Source organism: Podarcis gaigeae (genome assembly GCF_964106915.1).
Source record: "Podarcis gaigeae genome assembly, chromosome: 13".
In the NCBI taxonomy this organism is placed as follows: domain Eukaryota; kingdom Metazoa; phylum Chordata; class Lepidosauria; order Squamata; family Lacertidae; genus Podarcis; species Podarcis gaigeae.
Genome location: NC_139689.1, coordinates 13,628,542 through 13,648,737, shown reverse-complemented (window position 1 = coordinate 13,648,737; position 20,196 = coordinate 13,628,542). Strand labels below are relative to the sequence as shown.

The 20,196-nt window shown below is 39.2% G+C and overlaps 2 protein-coding genes across 2 annotated transcripts; both read left to right on the top strand.

The window, feature by feature from the left end:
- Positions 1–520: 520 nt before the first annotated feature.
- Positions 521–20,162, top strand: LOC310830408 (vomeronasal type-2 receptor 26-like; the record flags this gene model as incomplete). Its single annotated transcript, XM_083710194.1, has 7 exons — positions 521–738; positions 1,409–1,691; positions 2,108–2,488; positions 14,279–14,698; positions 15,632–15,859; positions 17,580–17,706; positions 19,261–20,162. The coding sequence occupies 7 exons, from the start codon at positions 521–523 to the stop codon at positions 20,160–20,162; spliced, it is 2,559 nt and encodes an 852-aa protein (XP_083566320.1).
- Positions 6,263–7,554, top strand: LOC310830782 (vomeronasal type-2 receptor 26-like; the record flags this gene model as incomplete). Its single annotated transcript, XM_083710622.1, has 2 exons — positions 6,263–6,281; positions 6,653–7,554. 2 exons carry the CDS (start codon positions 6,263–6,265, stop codon positions 7,552–7,554), a joined length of 921 nt encoding a protein of 306 aa, XP_083566748.1.
- Positions 20,163–20,196: the final 34 nt, after the last annotated feature.

Sequence of the window (20,196 nt, the reverse complement as noted above, 5' to 3'; positions counted from 1 at the left end):
GTTTACTACTGTAAGCCAAAAGCATATGCAGCTAAGAGGAAATGAAAACTTCTGTTCAGAAAAACACACAAGTGACTATCTTCCTTTTAATTATACAAAGAACTATAATTAATGTTCGCTTGTGTCAAAGCACCTCATGGACTTGCAAAGTACACTATCCAAGCTAATGATAAAGACTGTGAAAGGTATTATAACTGAGCCTTTCAAGGTCTGGTGCCCTTGAACTGTTCTGGTTTACAACCCCATCATCTGCAGCCAGGTTTGAATGTTGTGACTTGTGGTGCAAAACATCTGAAGAAGCCTTACAAAAATATACTACCTCCAGCAATCACAGCTAGGCTTAGGAATCAGAAACCTTCAAGGATCCATCAGTATCATAACTATTTTTTTATCAGTTTTCACAGTATAGATTTCAGACATATGAGCAGACAAAAAGGTCAATCAAGTCAGACTACTTCAGTCACAAAAGCTGTAATAGTTGTAGCGACATCTTAGTGTATAGGGAAAAATTGTACCAAGGATGGTGGCATTATTGGTCTTGCTGCTGATTCTACTTCCTCATGCAATATGCAAACCTCCCATTGTTAAATGCCACATCCATGATCCATACACTCCACTTCATCAGTATCACCAGGAAGGAGACCTCATCCTTGGTGGCATAGCCTCTCACAGCATCATCGTCTCCATTGCAATAGCCTTCACCGAAAAACCCCCGCCAACATTGCTGGAAGAACTAAAGTAAGAACTGGATAGTTTCACTTCTACATTTTGATTCCTTCTTTGCATACTGCAGAGATTAATTTTAGAGGAAGGGTGGATAAACTGTAGGTGTGCAGTGGTTGTTCGACTCCATCAGTTGCATTAATAATAATGGACATTGTTGGACAGAAACATCTGGAGGGGCACAGTTCTCCACCCTTGTCCTAGAGGCAGAACTACTATTTAGGTCGAAATATATGTGATGTGGGAGAAATGTGGTCTGGAAGATCTCCACTAGAAATTGTTTCCACTTTCCACACTAAATTAAACATTCAGGTATCATATGAAGACATGTAATATTGTGGAAATAACTGCATCACTTTTACTTCAGGGCCTCGAGAGAAAGAAATAAGGACAGAACTTCTACACAGATGATAAAGCCAGGATTAAAACTGTACATCAGGGACATTTAAAAATCTGTGATCCCTCCCATAGAATTTGCCCCCTACATTCCTTTTCTACCATTGTAGGCAAGGCAGAGGATCACTTGTAGTGATTCTGGTTTAAGAGCTTCCTCCCCTGCAAAAATAAAAAACCTTAAATAATTACAGTAATAAATACTACTAATGAGGATGATGTAGAACTAAGCAGTGATAAATTTAGAAAGTGTTACAAGCCCTTCTGATAGAAAATGAAACTCTCTTTTTAGTGTGGTACCTAAGAACTACCTGGCCTTACAGTTTGCAGTGAAGGAGATCAATGAAAACCCTCAGCTCTTACCCAATGTCACTTTAGGTTTCCGCATCTATGACAGCTATTTCAATGCCAAATGGACCTCACATGCCACAATGTTGCTCATATCCACACTGGAAACATTTGTCCCCAACTACATCTGTGACATCAAGAACAACTTGATAGCCATCATTGGGGGACTGGACTCCCAAACCTCTCTTCATGTGGCAACAATCTTGGATATCTATAAGGTTCCACAGGTGAGAGAGAGATAACTCTGACATGTAATGGAGAGATTTGGGTAAATAAATGTGGAGATTTCATATAATCATGTGGGCCATGCTAATGACAGATCCAAGCTAAGAAATAAAGTCTAGGTAGCGCATATGTTTTTGCTTCAGATATCCCTTTTGGCCTTGTCATTTCCTGATATATGATAAGAACTGATTGGCATCTGAGTGTAGTTTGTCTTAACAAAATAGCATGTGCAACCAAAAATAAAGGAATGGAATCCCCAATTGGAGATTGCCCCAGTGATGCTTATAATACACAAATCGAATATCTAAAAGTTATTGTTGCCTCTGTCTCTTTCTCCTACTCTCACAACTATGTTTAGCTCATATATGGCCCTGCTCCGGTGATGAATGATAAAACCCCAGGCCTTTTCTTCTACCAGATGACGCCCAAGGAAGCCCACCAGTATAAGGGGATCCTCTCTTTGCTTCTGCATTTCCGGTGGATATGGATTGGAATCCTTACTTTCTATGATGAGAATGCAGAAAGATTTGTGCAAACTGTGGTTCCTTTTTTTTCAGAGAATGGCATCTGTTTTGCCTTCATAGAAAGAAGCCACAAATTTACTTATGTCACAGAAATTAACAATATGTTTAAACTGGGGGCAAAAATAAATGACAAAATAAATGATAGCAAAGCCAATGTGGTGTTGGCTTATGGAGAATCATATGCTCTGGCACTTTTTAGGTGGTTGCCATACCTATCAGAACTGGAACAAAGTTCAAATACCCCAAAAGGTAAAGTGTGGATCATGACAGCCCAGGTGGAGCTCACCTCTTTCGTCTTTCAACGGACTTGGGATACTGAAATACTCCATGGGGTTCTCTCTTTCACAACTCACTCGAATGATCCACCAGAATTTCATCAGTTTGTCAAGAGCAAAACCCCTTCCAGTCCAAAAGGAGATGGCTTTATTTTGGACTTCTGGCAAAAGGCATTTGGCTGTGTATTTCCAAATCGATTTGTTGGCAGTGTGAAGGGGGATATTTGCACTGGGCAAGAGAAGCTGGAGAATCTTCCTGGTCCTTTCTTTGAAATGAGCATGACCAGCCACAGCTACAACATCTACAATGCTGTCTATGCTGTGGCCCATGCTTTACATGCCATGTCTACATCCCGAGGCAAACACAGACCAGTAATGTTCAGGGGAAGAATGAAGTTTCACAAAAAACCGCTGTGGCAGGTACTGAGCTGCACACCCTTCCTCAAAGAGGATTAAAAGCTTTTCATTTTATCCCTTTGGTGATAGTCACTTTTTCTATGCAACCACAGCAGGGGTCAGCAATTTGGGTGCAGTAATGCTCTTGAAATCTTCCGCAGCTTCCCCCAAAGCCACTTCCTCAATTCACTGCCCTTTGGCCATGAGATAGTTGCTTTATGTCTCTTGAAATGCACATAGTGACAAATGGGAACATCTCCACATGCTTTTCTAGGTTCAAATTCAGCCTACTGGACTTCCCTTCCTATTGACATCAGACACCATCACTATATTCATTTACACACCTGCTTAAAACCTAATTGTTTGGGAAAGCCTACGCAGTCACATGGGTGTTGACGTATTTTATTCTCCTTTCATTTCATGCGAATTTTAATTATTTTTAAAGTTTCCTTCAACTATTCATACCAACCTCTTAGATGAGCATGGGACTGATTTTCCATTTACCTCTGAAGTTGGAGTATCAAAGGAATAATATATTGCATAGCATAGCATATAAAGTCTATAGAGAGCAAAGTGATATATTTTAGACAACAAAATGAAGAGAGCACCCAGTTTTTCATGGCTGTGTGTGCATTTCCTGCGGGAGATCTTAAGAATCTGTAATTTGAAATGAACTTCCAAATGTGATAAATTCTTGGCTTAAATCTCATATATATATATATGATGAATATATATATATGATGAAAATAAAACTGCTTTCCTCCAAGCATGCCATGAAAGTGAACATCATGATTTTCTCTTGCTGAATTGAAGCCTTTTCTATACTTTCTCTTTCTATCTAGCTGCATCATTTTCTGAGGGGTATCTCATTTAACAACAGTGCTGGGGATAAGATTTCCTTGGACCACAATGGGGAAATACTAGTTGGATTTGATATTACCAATTGGATCGTTTCCTCCAACCAATCCTTTCAGAGAGTGAAGGTAGGAGGGGTGGATTCCCTGGCTCCTCCACAGCAAGCGTTGACCATCAATGAGGGAGCCATAAAATGGCACCATTGGTTTAACCAGGTAGGATGCAACCATCAGCCATTTGTGAATTTGAAGACTTTAACATAAGGTACAAAGATATATGCAGATATAATTTCACTGTACATTCTTCAGCCTTATAAAATTGAATTAAAGATAGCACAACCTATTAATTCATATTATAAGCTAAATGCACAGTCTCTATTCTGGTTCCAGTTACACTCAAAGTGAATATGTTAACTGACAACTTGAAGAAGTAAATCCTAAATAGATTTTGATATTGAATATATTGTTATGAGTTTGGAGGATCAGTATGGATGAAACCCTGGTTCACATTACAATTCTGGCGTCCTGAATCAGTGAGGGGAGAACAGGGAATTTTGTTGAACTAGTTCCTTTGTCAAGGTAATGACCTTGACTTGCTAGTTAAGACCTATGCACTGCAGGCATAAATATTTCAGTTTTAAAAGGGTCCATGTGTCAATTTTCAGCACTTTCTAAACTGTGGCTCCTTTTACAAAATTGGTATAAAGTTTTGACACATGCATGCCATGTTTCAAGGTTTTAGTATAGCAGGTGTATAACTTTGAGGCTTAATTTGCGGTAGGGAAACCACCACAACCCTTTAATGTCACTTTGGCAGAAAGAAGTGTGCATACAGAGTCAGAGCCCTGATTATAGAGGATACTAAAATCATCACTAAACACAACAGTAACTGCAAAAAACAACAACAATTTATTGGAGTTTTCACATTGAGTCACTGGGAAACGTCAGAAAATGAGTCCAAATAGAATTGAAACAAGCTATTAAATGAATGAATGCTGTTCTTTTGCAAATCCATTTAAGGAGGAGCTTAATTGCCACCTTTAGCTTTTCTTTCAGTCCACTTATTTTATAAATCTCTTTCATTTGTGTATTAGACACAACCAAAGTCTGTATGTACTGAAAGCTGCCATCCTGGTTTTTGCAGGAAGGTGAAGGAAGGGGAAGCATTTTGCTGCTACGATTGCATCCCATGTCCAGAAGGGAAGATTTCAGACAAAGAGGGTAAGAAATTTACTGTCTTTATTTATAGCTTGTTGCCTCTAATCGATAACATGCATATGAAATCATGCATTCACCAGCGTTCCATTTGACAGTTCATGAAATATTGAGAAATCTTGCTGAAGAGGGACATAATGAAAGTGTGTGTGTGTGTGTGTGTGTGTGAGAGAGAGAGAGAGAGAGAGAGAGAGAGAGAGAGAGAGAGAGAGAATTTGTAATTGGTTCCAGTTACACTCAAAGTGAATATGTTAAATGACAAATTGAAGAAGAGAATCCTAAATAGATTTTGATGATACTGAATATATTGTTATGAGTTTGGAGGATCAATCTGGATGAAACTCTGGTTCACACTACAATTCTCAGAACCCAGCCAGATGGGAGAACTATAAATAAATTATTATTATTATTATTATTATTATTATTATTATTATTATTAGTGATTGTGGATGTTGAATGCTGTTATAAGGACGAATCCACCAGCTTGAACAGGATTAGTATAAAGTAGATTTTCAGATGAGCCTGGAGGTTTCTGTAGCAGCTGGAAATATGCCATTATATCAGGGTTGAGACCAGGGTGGGGTTAGAATACAATGCATGAAGGCTATTCAGCTTGGTCACTATACCTGGAAACCCAACCTAAATTAAGCTAATGAAAAGGGTGGTGTAACCCCAACACTATTTTAAAAGCTTGTTTTCTCTCTGATAGCCTTTGAGTTGCTCAACCAGTGGCATCCCTGCTTCAGAATGGATTTTAGATCTGCTGTACTTTATGCCGTCATAATTTATGCCCGGCTTGCATTATGTCATCATCTTGGCATAGTATGGCTACCTAAATGTGATATCTTCCTCTACAGCAGACCTTGAAATCAGTTTTGACACTTTGGCTACAGATGGCTGAATCTGTTTCTAGTTTTTGTTACTTTCACATATTTTTGCCCATAATTAATTTGTTTAATTATATACTTATTCCTGCATTTTCTCTCAAAATGTCTTTAGGAATATATATTTTTTCTTACAAATATTTGAATTTGTGTTTATTTTCTGGTAACATATTTAAACATGTATTTTTATGCCCTTATACTTCAGAAAATTGTGCCGTAATGTTTGGAGAATTGTGAAATACTTAAATCCAGGAACTAATTGAAAGGTGTTAAGTTTTCAAATGCTGAAATTTGCAAAGACTGAATTACACAAATACAGTGGTACCTCTGGTTACATCTGCTTCATGTTATGTTCACGGTTACTTCCAAATTCGCCACTCACACATGCGCAGAAGCGCAAAATGACATCACGTGCATGCGCAGAAATGGCGAATACCGACCCAGGTGTGCAGACGCGCTGCTGCGGGTTGTGCTCTTTTCATCTTGCAAACGGGCCTGCGGAACAGATCCTGTTCGCAACCAGAGGTACCACTGTACTCATTAATTAGGGAGTAAGTAAGTGTTAGCAACTAGATCTGTGACAGGTTAATCTGAGTTGGCTTCTAGCCAGAGAACAGGAAGTGTCTCTGTGGCCCTGCATTTTCCCTCAATCAGTATTTTACATCCGATATGTGAGAAGGACAAGGTTCCATCATTTTCAATTTCCATTGTTCAGAAATCCTTGTATCCTTTTTTAATCATTTTAAGTATGTATTTACAAGCAGTGGCATGTTGCTCATATTTTTCAGATTAAGAACCATGCTTTTCTTTCTCAGACGTGAATGACTGCTACGAATGCGAAGATGAAAACTATCCAAGCAAAAATAAGACTATATGTATTCCTAAGCATACAACATTCTTGTCCTTTGAAGAACCTCTGGGCCTCAGTTTAGCCTGTTCTGCTCTTTCCTTTGCTTTCATTACAGCACTGGTACTGGAAATATTTGTGAAACACAGGGACACTCCCGTTGTGAAAGCCAACAACCGGGACCTCACCTACGCTCTGCTCATCTCCCTCTTGCTTTGCTTCCTTACCTCATTACTGTTCATCGGATATCCTGGCAAGGTGACGTGTCTCCTCCGACAAACTGCTTTTGGCATCATCTTCTCAGTGGCCGTTTCTTGTGTGCTGGCAAAAACCATCACTGTGGTTCTGGCTTTCATGGCCACAAAACCAGGATCCAGGATGAGGAAGTGGGTGGGGAAGGGACTGGCAAACTCTATTGTCCTTTCCTGCTCCCTTATCCAAGCACTCATCTGCACTGTATGGCTGGTGATCTCTCCTCCATTCCCTAATCTTGACATGAAGTCAGTGGCTGAAGAAATTGTACTGGAGTGCAATGAGGGGACGGTGACCTTCTTTTACTGTGTCTTGGGCTACATGGGCTTCCTAGCTATGGTCAGTTTCACTGTGGCTTTCCTTGCCCGGAAATTACCTGACAGTTTCAACGAAGCCAAGTTCATCACTTTCAGCATGTTGGTCTTTTGCAGTGTTTGGTTATCCTTTGTTCCTTCCTACATGAGCACAAAGGGGAAATACATGGTGGCTGTGGAGATCTTCTCTATCTTAGCCTCCAGTGGTGGGTTGTTGGGTTGCATCTTTTCCCCAAAATGTTACATTATTTTGCTGAGGCCTGAGCTGAACAATAGAGAGCACCTAATAAGAAGAAATTGCTGAAGAAATCAAAGGTCTGTGTCATAGGCTATAATAATTTGTCCAAGCATTTGTATGTATCCCTGAAGAGTAGCATCTAGATTCCTCTTTAGGTTACCACCCCACAGGATTTAACCCTCCTCTGCTGTCAATTGGAAAGTGGGAAGGAGATGGTGTGTCTCCTTTCCCTTCCTGCTCCCAACATTAATCAGGTTTTCAAAAACACCAATAAAATATTATCCCTGCCCCCAAATTGCTCTGAGGATGGATACAGGACAGGGCAGTTGTTTCCCTCGCCAGCCCAATCTAGAGCCCCAGATTTTACCCACAGATCAGGTAGGCTATGCAGATGCCTATTACCTGCAAATCTCCACTACTCTTTCAATACACTGTGTCCTCCATATTCAGCAAGTCCAGAGCTACTGTATATTTTCCTCTGCTCACCGTGAACTCGGCATTTGTTGTTCTTAGGCCTCAGCACTGTACTATTGTACCCTGATGCTCTTCCCCACAACTTTTACACACTAGAGATGAACAATTTTATGCTGTCTAATTCCGTCTTATTTTTCTGCATGTGGCTCTGTTAATGTGCATCTCTGTCAGGGTTTCTTGATAACACACGAGCTCAGTTTATTGAGAGAAAGTTTTATTGCCAAAGCAAACAGATTGCTCCGAGCAGTTCTAACAGAGCTGCTGCCATCATGAACTACAATGACCCTTCTGAAGAATCCTTCTTCTTCCGAAAATAGCTGAGATTTTATTTTGGACGCCTCCTAAATTGCTTCCTATCTTGCAGCCCCCGCTATTCGTCAATCCCTCAGACTGGGAGGGGCTCCTCCAGCCTCTCCCTCCCAATCTGAGGGACTTCCCCTTGTCTCTTCCCTGCCTGCTACACTGCTTCCTTCTCTCTTCACATTGGGAGAGTGCTAGCATGTTTCTGACTCACTCTCCAGCCCATTCTTATCAGGTCACATTCCTAGGGGTGGGGGAGTTGTCACTCTCCTCATTCCGTCCTGCCTGGCAGTTAACTCTGTCTCTTTCTGCCTGCTTTCTTCAGCTACCTGTGATTCAGCTTCCTTGGATGCTGCATCACTCATGACAATCCTGCCCCATTCCAGTGGAGCTGCCCCATCCCTGTAAAGATTTTTAGGATAAGTCTGTGGAAATCCTTTAAAAACTGCATATAAAAACAGTCACAAAATATAAACATTGAGTTTTATAAGGTTTATGAAGGACCTGCTCTCCCCCCCCCCCTTGCTGTCTTCAAAACTGTAAATCTGACAATAATCTGGGTAAAAATATTTCACCATCACTCCAACACCAAGGAAGACTCAAGGCATCACTTTAAGTTGGGGAAAAGGTTATATTTATTAAGTATAACATTAAGAAAAACTTCTTATAACAATTTGTCCTTAGCAGCAGAGATAGACAATTACCATGACCACATTCAAGAAAGGGAAAGAACCAAATAAATTACCAGCTCATTCAACATAAAAGAAATATGCCAAAACACTCAATAAGTAGTTATTTGAGATTCCAATCATTTTGGGTTGGGCTGGATTCCTCTTTCCAATAATGATCTCAACTTCTTCGCAATATGCTCCGAACGCAAATAAAAATAAAAAGTGGAGAAACAAAAGATAAAGCTGGGGAATTGCATGAGGAAGGAGGGGAGAATGGGAAGGTTTCTTCTTCAGTGCAGTGGCGGAGCTTCATGTTCCAGCACCGGGGCAGGGACAGCTAGCGGGGTGTGGTTGGCACCCCCGGGGGGGCATAACGCATGTCCCGGGGGCATGGCATGTGTCTCTGGGGTGTGGTATGCCACCCACAGGGGCATGGTGCCCAGCATGGGGGAGCAGCTGCAATAACACCCCACCAAGATCATGGTGCCGATAGTGGTGCACTCCCCCCGCCCCCCTCTTCCTCCGCCAGTAGTCAGAGGCTGGATAAATGCTTCTGTCTTGTTGGATTTTCAAACTTGTGTATTTGATAGAGGCACCAAGCAGGATTAAACCCTTCTGCTCTCAGTTGCTGGTGGAGAAAGAAGATGCAACATCTCCTTTTTTTGGCTGTGAAATAAAATGTTTACAGGGGAGAGGGAGTGACAGCAAGGCTCCGATTCTGTGGGCGTTGTGTTCCAGGTCACTTTCTTTTGCACTTTGAAGGAACTCTTATCTCTTCAGATTAAGGAGTGTGAATGAATTAAAATATTAGAATTAAAATGCACGCATGAAAGTATTGCATTGCATTGACTATAACATAGTGACTGAAATCTCATTTCCCCCACACCCAACTGTAATAAAACTTTCCTTTTGAAATTGTCTGTGTTGTGAATTTCTGGGTTTAGAACTCTTTAGGCACAATAGATTGTTGACCCTCGAACTGAACAATATGGATAGGAAAAGAGCACTAGGTTATCAATGAGAAAGAGAGACAGATCTTTTGAGCTAAGAAGAATGAGAATCCTCAAGTGAGTTAGGGAAAGAGGAGTCGAGCACATCTTTCAATGTTTGATGCAGAAGGTCAGGAGACTTTAATGAACTCCACATTGACACCTTTTTTCATGGAAGTAGGATCCCCCTTGGAGAATTTGAGTTATAATACATCTAATGAAATAAAATTTCTATATAGGGATCTGCTACCTTCAAATGTTACTTTTACTAATGGTATACAATCATTCACCATACATAAACAGCTCATATTCTGCTATTTCTTGTCCTTGCTGTTGTGTATTTTGGCATATTATATTATATTATATTATATTATATTATATTATAATATAATATAATATTATATTAATCATTTTATATAGTGTTATGAATTTGGGCTTGGACAAGGGGAAGTAAGCTGCATGTGAAATCCTCCTAACCCCAACAAGTGTTAAAAAATAGGCTACCTTCCTGTGTTGAGGTGATTGCCTGGGTGATGGGTCATTAAGAGAACAAAGGAAAGGGGGCTCTATGTGGGAGAGGAAAAGTTTGGAGTCCCTTCATCATTTGGGTGGAAGGACATCATTAGAGTTGAGAGTCTGCAGTGATGTGACCTGGAAAGCAGCAAGCTTTCCTTTATTTTATTTTAAAACAGAAATGTTTGATTTATTGTTGAATCCAAGGCTACAGCTGTGAGGAAAACGAGACCCTGTACGGGTGCTAATGCTGTGAACTCCTCCATCATAGGCTCAGGTTGTATATATGTGTAAATAAACCATATAGCCTAAAAATGCCACAGTCTCTGCTGTGCCTCACTTCAAAAGGAAACACAAAGCCTAGCTGAGCCCCTGAAGTCCCAGGAATTTCTCACCTGCCTGCCCTTAAATTATATTCCCATTTGTAAAGCAAATAGAAAGGGAAAGGGGAAAATAATAAAATATTTCTGGCACAACTGTTTAAATTTTGTCAAGGAAAAAAGAAAAAAAGTGATGAAAGGGGAAATAGAAAGGGAGATGCAAGAATAGCAAGAGGAAATATTGAACCCTGCCAAAGATTGAATGGCAAGCCAAACTGATAGAGTACTTACAATTAGCAAGGAGAATCGGGTCAGTAAGAGGAAATACAATACAAGAAGTAAATGAGGATTGGTTAATAATTAAGGAATATCTCAAAGGGTACTGCAATAGTAAATACAATGTACATGTTAGATAAAGTTAAATTAAGTTAACGAAAAACAACATTGTGTAACTGTGTAAATAATAGTTTATTTGAAAATTAGTACAATGGGTATAGTCAGAAGTTTCTTTTCTTTGATGACTGAAATATGAGATATTACTATGCTTTTTACTCTGTTCACACTTTTATTCCTCTTTCTTTTATCTTCCCCCTTTTTCCCCCTCTTCCCCTCTTTTTCCTTTTTGATTTCTTTTTGTTCTTTGTATACTCTCAATAATTTCTATGTTTGTTCGTTGGTATTGCATGTATTTTAAGACTCTGCTTGTTCAATAAAACATTCTTAAAAGAGAAAAGAAATTTATTTATGTGTTGGTGAAGACATTACCCATGCCTCATTTTCATTACTCCAGCATAAAAGCTGGTGCTTTTCTCCCCTCTCTTGGCAAGACAAGTTGACCAACTAATGTGATTGCTCTTCTTTCTGTGAACTTTGAATGCAATGTAAGTAGTATAAGGCCCCCCACTCCATAGGTTTCTTCTTTCCAGGTCAGAATTTCAAGAGGCCAGTGCTATGATCAAACATTTTCATTTCCTCCCGCAGTTGGGTTGTGTTTCCATGATTTTTTCCTTCTTGTTCAAAATATTATGCAGCAAAGAGGAAATAAAAACTTCTGTAAAGAAAGACACACAAGTGACACAAGTAATTATGAAAAGAACTATAATTAATGTTCCCTCTTGTCAAACCACCTGATGGATTTGCACAGTACACTTTTGAAGCTAATGAGAAAGTCTGTGAAAGGTGCCATAATTGAATCTTTCAAAGTCTGGTGCCCTTGGACTGTTTTGGATCACAACCCCAACACCTGCAGCCTGCTTTGAATGCTGTGAAACATAGTTCAAAATATCTGAAGGATATAAGGTTGGAGAACCTGATAAAAATATATTACCTCCAGCTATCACAGCTGGACTTAGGATTCAGAAACCAGCAAGGATCCACCAGTGTCATCACTATTCCCCACCCCCACCCTGTTTTCACACTCTGGGTTTCAGAAATATGAGCAGACTAAAAGCAGACAACTAGGTCAGACAGCTGTAAGAGTATTAGGGTTATCTTAGTGCATAGGGAAAAAATGTACCTAGGATGATGACATTATTGATCTTCTTGTTGATTGTACTTCCTAATGCAATATGCAAATCTCCCATTGTTAAATGCCACATCCATGATCCACACACTCCACTTCATCAGTATCATCGGGAAGGAGACCTCATCATTGGTGGCATAGCCTCTCACAGCATCATCCTCTCTATTTCAATAGGCTTCACCAAAAAACCCCCACCAACATTGTGGGAAGAGCTGCAGTAAGACCTGAATAATTTCTCTTCTGCATTTTGATTCCTTCTTTGGACAATGGTGCGATCAGTTTTAGAAGAAGAGTGGCTAAACTGTGGCCTTTAGTGGTTGTTGCACTCCATTAGTTCCATCAATAATAATGGACATAGTAGTACAACAACATCTGGAGGGCCACTGTTCTCCACCCTTGACCTAGAGGCAAAACAACTGTTTGGGTCGAAAGAGATGTGATGTAGGAGAAATGTGGTCAGGAGGATCTCCACTAGTTTTTCTTTAAAAATGTTTCCACTTTCCCCACTGAATTAAACATTCAGATAGCATATAAAGATATGTAATATTGTTGTGGAAATAACTGCATCAATTTTGCCTCAGGGCCCCAAGATAAGGGAAATAAGGGAAGAACTTCTACACAGATTATGAAGCCAGCATTAAAAATGTACATCAGGGACATTTTAAAATCTGTGATCCCTCCCATAGAATTTCCCCCAACATCCCTTTTCTACCATTGTAGGCAAGGAGGAGGATCACTTGTAGTGATAACTGTTCAAGAGTTTCCTCACATGCAAAAAAACTTACATAATGGCAGTAATAAATAATACTAAGGAGAAAGATGCAGAACTGAGTTGTGATAAATTTAGAAAGTGTTACATGGCCTTGTGAAAGGAAATGAAACTTTCTTTTTAGAGTGGTGCCTAAGAATTACCAGCACATCGTGGCTTTGGAATTTGCAGTGAAGGAGATCAACGAAAACCCTCAGCTCTTACCCAATGTCACTTTAGGCTTCCGCATCTATGACAGCTATTTCAATGCCAAATGGACCTCTTATGCCACAATGTTACTCATATCCACATTGGAAACATTTGTCCCCAACTACATCTGTGATTTAAAGAAAAACATGATAGCCATCATTGGGGGACTGGACTCCCAAACTTCTCTTCAAGTGGCAACAATCTTGGATATCTATAAGGTTCCACAGGTGAGATATGTATCATTCTGACATGTCATGGAAACTAGGCACATCCTGATAAATTTGTATAATAAAATGTGCACATTTCAAATAATGAGGTCAGCCATGCTAATGACAGATCCAAGCAACAAATAAAGTATTGATAACACTTAAGTTATTGCTTCAGATGTCCCTTTGGGCCTAGCCAATGCCTGATATATGATAACAGCTGAGTGGCAGGTGAGTGTTGCTTGGTTAAACAAAAATAGCATGGGCAGCCTAAATAGTGAGGGTATGGAAGGCCCAATTGGAAATTGTTCCAATGTTGCCAGTAATACATAAATCTAATATTTAAAAGTTATTGTTGCTTCTGTCTCTTTCTCCTCCTACCACAACTATGTTTAGCTCATATATGGCCCTGCTCCAGTGATGAATGATAAAACCCCAGGCCTTTTCTTCTACCAGATGGTGCCCAAGGAAGACCACCAGTATAAGGGGATTCTGTCTTTGCTTCTGCATTTCAGGTGGATATGGATTGGGATTTTTACTTTCTATGATGAGAATGCAGAAAGATTTGTGCAAACTGTGGTTCCACTTTTTTCCCAGAGTGGCATCTGTTTTGCCTTCATCGAAAGAAATCACAAATTCACTTATATTACAGAAATTTACGAAATGTTGAAAATAGGTGCAAAAATACATGACAAAATAAATGATAGCAAAGCCAATGTAGTTTTGGTTTATGGACCATCATATACTCTGGCACGTTTTAGATGGTTGCCTTACTTATCAGAACTGGAACAAAGTTCAAATAAACCAAAAGGTAAAGTGTGGATCATGAGAGCCCAGTTGGAGCTCAATTCTTTTGTCTTTCAACGGACTTGGGATACAGAAATACTCCATGGGGTTCTCTCATTCACAACACACTCGAATGATCCACCAGGATTTCATCAATTTGTTGAGAGCAAAAATCCTTCCAGCCCAAAAGGAGATGGCTTCATTTTGGACTTCTGGCAACAGGCATTTGGCTGTGTATTTCCAAATCGAGTGGTTGGCAGAGTGAGGGGAGATATTTGCACAGGACAAGAGAAGGTGGAGAATCTTCCTGGTCCTTTCTTTGAAATGAGCATGACCAGCCACAGCTACAACATCTACAATGCTGTCTATGCTGTGGCCCATGCTTTACATGCCATGTCTACATCCCGAGGCAAACACAGACCAGTAATGATCAGGGGAGGAATGAAGTTTCACAAACAACAACTGTGGCAGGTAATGGGCTGAAAACAATTGATGAAAGGGTTTCAAAAGCCTTTGATTTTATACAGTTGGGAATAGTCACTTTTCCTATGGAACCACAGCAGGGGTCAGCAATGTGAGTGTAGCAATGGTCTTGAAATCTTCCCCAGGTGCCCCCAAAGGTAATTCTTCAATTCACTACCCTTTGGCCATGATATAGTTGCTTTATCTCTCTTGAAATGCACATAGTGACAAATGGGAACTTCTCCACATGCTTTTCTAGGTTCATATTCAGCCTACTGGATTGCCCTGCCTATTGACATTAGACAGACACCTTCACAGTATTCATTTAGGCACCTATTTCAAACATTTTTCCTTAGGCAAACCTGACCAGTTACTGGGTTTTTACATTATTTAATCTTTTCATTTTACCACTAATTTTTATTATTTTAAATCTTTTAAATTTCTTCTTTTAAGCTAATTGAATTTAAAGTAGAAATAATGAAAGAGAACAAAAGAAAATGAATTCTATCCAAGCATGACATAGCCATCTTCCATACTTTGCTGTTATCACCATTCCTTCTTCAACCTGTTGCTTCAACTATTCATACCAACCTCTTAGATCAGTATGAGGCTGATTCCCCATTGACCTCTAAAGTTGGAGTATCAAGGGTATAATATATCACATAGCATAGCATAGCATAGCATAGCATATAGTGTCTATAGATTACCCACTTTCTGTTAATAAAGTTTTTGTGGCTGTGTGAGCAATTGTTGTTGGAGATCTTAAAAATTAGTTATTTGAAATGAACTTCCAAACATGAGAAAAGCTTGGCTTAAATCTTAAATAGAAAGAGGAAAAGAAATCTGCTTTCCTCCACAGTGTATATTTGGAAACCTGACATGAAAGTGAACATCAGGATTGTCTCTTGCTGAATTGAAGCCTTGTCTATTCTTTCTATGCAGCTCCATCATTTTCTGAGGGGTATCTCATTTAACAACAGCGCTGGGGATAAGATTTCCTTGGACCAGAATGGGGAGATACTAGCTGGATTTGATATTACCAATTGGATTGTTTCCTCCAACCAATCCTTTCAGAGAGTGAAGGTAGGAGGGGTGGATTCCCTGGCTCCTCCACAGCAAGCGTTGACCATCAATGAGGGAGCCATAAAATGGCACCATTGGTTTAACCAGGTAGGATGCAAACATCACCCATTTGTTAATGCGAACACTTTAACATAACATACAAAGATAATTTTATTGTACATTCTTCAGTCTTTATAAAATTGGATTATAGTTGGCACAAGCTTTGAATTAATGTTATAAGCTAAAAGCACAGCCTCCTTACTCATTTCCTGTTACACTGAAATAAATATATTGAATCACACCTTGAAGAAGTGAATTCTAAAAAGATTTTGATGATGTTGAATATATTGTTATGTGTTTGCATGATCAGTCTGGATGAAACCCAGGTTTCCCTTCCGATCCTTGGAGCCTTCATCAGTGAAGGGAGAACACACAAAGGGAAGCTTGCTGAACTAGTTTAAATAAAGCCATATATACTAAAGACTCTGTGGTCTCCACTAACCTTCATTAAAAGGAAAACAAACCCCTGGGTAAACCACCACATATTTTCTCACTTCTGAAGACAGGTGTGGCATATAACAATACAATCTGAATTTGCACCCAATGGGCCAACCTAGATAGTACCTGAAATACTTGTGATATTAACTTTTACATAAGCCACATAACAGAAGCCTAATCCCTATAACCTTTGGTTGTTATATTCCTAGACAGAACTAAAGAACAAAGCAAGGTCTTTGGTGTTTAAAATATTCTGTACAATATCATCAAGGAAGTCCTTACCCATTTCTGTACCTTGGTAACCCCCTCGCAGTTACTAAGAATCATTTTCCATGGCATCTGAATGCTCCCCCTTTGATACAGATATTAAGCCCACAGTTGAATAGCTCAGTGGAGCATTAACTGCCATCACTTACTGGATATAGAGCAGTGGCTCTCTATTGTGGCTTTGCTAAAAGACCCAAGGCAAGGATGTAGGATTATATAATGCAGATTGCACAAAAACACATTGGATCAAACCACATGGGCTGACGGTTGAAACAGAATATTTTGTTTAATTAGCAAGATATTTTTAAAAATAGAATTCTATTAAGATAAACAATAAAAGGTTGCTTCTAGCTCCCATTTTTTTTATCATGTAGTTGAATTGTTCCTTTTTCAGAATTCATAAATAAAAATTATTTAAAAAAGTAAAGCATTAGTCATGTTTCAACCACCCTGACCTTTGTCAGCCAATGAAAGTGTCTCATTCTTGAGAAGCCTGAATAAATGGCATCAGTGATTTTCACCAATATTAGAAAACAGACCTATGGCTTGCAGGTATAAATATTTCAGTAAAAAAGGGTACATATGCCAATTTTCAGCACTTTCTAAACTGTGGCTCCTTTTACAAAAATCTTATAAAGTTTTGACACATTGTAGACTCAAGAAGGCAGATTATGCAGGCCATGATTCAAGATTTTAGAATAGCAAGTGTACAGGTGAAACTCGGAAAATTAGAATATTGTGGAAAAGTTCATACCGATTAGGTATGAACACTTCTTTCTGCCACAGTGACATTAAGGGGTTGTGGTGGTGTTGCTTAATGCAAAGTAAGCCTCAGAGGTATACAGGTGAAACTCGGAAAATTGTGGAAAAGTTCATTTATTTCAGTAATTCAATGGGAAATGTCAGAAAATGAGTCCAAATGGAACTGAAACAATCTTTTAAATGAATTACTGAAATGAATGTTGTTGTTCTTCTGTGAATCTGTTTTAAGAAAGAGCTTCTCCTCTCCTTTTAGTTTTTCTTTGAGTCCACTTATTATATATATATTTTATTTGTGTAATAGACACAGCCTGACTCTGTATGTAGTGAGAGCTGCCACCATGGTTTTTGTAGGAAGGTGAAGGAGGGGGAAGCATTTTGCTGCTACAATTGCATCCCATGTCCAGAAGGGAAGATTTCAGATAAAGAGGGTAAGAAATTTACTGCATATATTTATAGCTTGTTGCCTCTAATCAAGAACATGCATTGAAAGTCATACATTCACCAAGGTTCCTTTTTACAGTTTATAAAATATTGAGAAATCTAGCTGAAGAGGGACCTAATGAAAGTATGTGTGTGGGGGATAATTTGTGATGGTGGATGTTCAATGCTATTAATAAGAAAGAATCCTATAGCAAGATCAATGAGGTTGAAGGGGATAGTGTAAACTGGATTTTCAGATGAGCCAGGTGGTTTCTGTAACAGCTGGAAATATGTGATTCTACCTCCCTTATGCAGGCTGAGCTGAGTGATATGCTTCTTAAACTGGTGTAAGCATTGAAAGGGGAATATTACAGGGGTGGAACGGGAGGGGGTGTACTTAGGATACATGAAGCCCATTCAGCTTGGTCACATGATCCGGAAACCCCATCTAAATTAAGTCAATGAAAAGGGTGGTGTAACCCTATTTTAAAAAGCTTGTTTTCTCTCCTACAGACTTTAGCTAGCTCAACCAGTGGCATCCTTGCTTCAGAATGCATTTTGGATCTGGTGTACTTTATGCCAGCTTAATGTATGCTTGGCTTCTATTGCGCCATCATCTTGGCAGAGTATTGCTCCCTAATTGTGGTGTCTTCTTCTACAGCAGTCCTTGAAATCTGTTTTGATACTTTGGCTAGAGATGGCAGAATCTGTTTCTAATCCTTGTTACTTTCACAAATTTTAGCCCATAATTTATTTGATTTATTATAAACTTAATCCTGCATTTTTTCTCAAAATATTTTTAGATAGAAAGATGATAGATGATAGATAGATGATAGATAGATGATAGATAGATAGATAGATAGATAGATAGATAGATAATGATGATAGATAGATAGATAGATAGATAGATAGATAGATAGATAGATAGATATAGATAGATAGATATAGATAGATAGATGATAGATAGATGATAGATATAGATAGATAGATAGATAGATAGATAGATAGATAGATAGATAGATAGATAGATAGATAGATAGATAGATATAGATATAGATAGATAGATAGATAGATATAGATAGATGATAGATAGATGATAGCTAGATAGATAACACAAGTAATATTTGAATGTGCATTTACTTTTTGGTAACTATGTATTTAGATGCCCTTAAACTTCAGAGAATTGTGTCATAATGTCTGAAAAACGAAAATGTAGAAAACAGTTGAAAGGTACTGATTAGGTCATCTAATGTAGAAATTTACAAAGACTGAATAACACAATCACCCCTTAATAAAGGAGTAAGTAAATGTGAGCAACTAGATCTGTGACAGGTTAATTTGAGTTGGCTTCTAGCCAGAGAACAGGAAGTGTCTCTGTGCCTTGCATTTTGCCTCAATCAGTGTTTTACATCCAATAGGCGAGAAGGGCATGGTTCCATCATTTTCAATCTCCATTGTTCAAAACTCCTTGTATGCTTTTTTAATCATCTTAATTACGTATTTACAAGTAGTGGCATGTTGCTCATATTTTTCAGATTAAGAACCATGCTTTTCTTTCTCAGACATGAATGACTGCTATGAATGTGAAGCTGCAAAGTATCCAAACAAAGATAAGACTATATGTATTCCCAAGCGTGCAACTTTCTTGTCCTTTGAAGAACCTCTGGGCCTCAGCTTGGCCTGTTCTGCTCTTTTCTTTGCTTTCATTACAGCACTAGTATTGGAAATATTTGCGAAGCACAGGGACACTCCCATTGTGAAAGCCAACAACCGGGACCTCACCTACGCTCTGCTCATCTCCCTCTTGCTTTGCTTCCTTACCTCATTACTGTTCATCGGAGATCCGGACAAGGTGACATGTCTCCTTCGACAAACTGCTTTTGGCATCATCTTCTCAGTGGCTGTTTCTTGTGTGCTGGCAAAAACCATCACTGTGGTTCTGGCTTTCATGGCCACAAAACCAGGTTCCAGAATGAGGAAGTGGGTGGGGAAAGGACTGGCAAACTCTATTGTCCTTTCCTGCTCCTTTATCCAAGCACTCATCTGCACTGCATGGCTGGTGATCTCTCCTCCGTTCCCTAATGCTGACATGAAGTCAGTGGCTGAAGAAATTGTACTGGAGTGCAATGAGGGGACGGTGACTTTCTTTTACTGTGTCTTGGGCTACATGGGCTTCCTAGCTATGTTCAGTTTCACTGTGGCTTTCCTTGCCCGGAAATTACCTGACAGTTTCAATGAAGCCAAGTTCATCACTTTCAGCATGTTGGTCTTTTGCAGTGTTTGGTTATCCTTTGTTCCTTCCTACATGAGCACAAAGGGGAAATACATGGTGGCTGTGGAGATCTTCTCTATCTTAGCCTCCAGTGCTGGCTTGTTGGGTTGCATCTTTTCCCCAAAATGTTACATTATTTTGCTGAGGCCTGAGCTGAACAATAGGGATCACCTAATAAGAAGAAAATGCTAAAGAAATCAAAATATATGTCACTGGTTATAATATC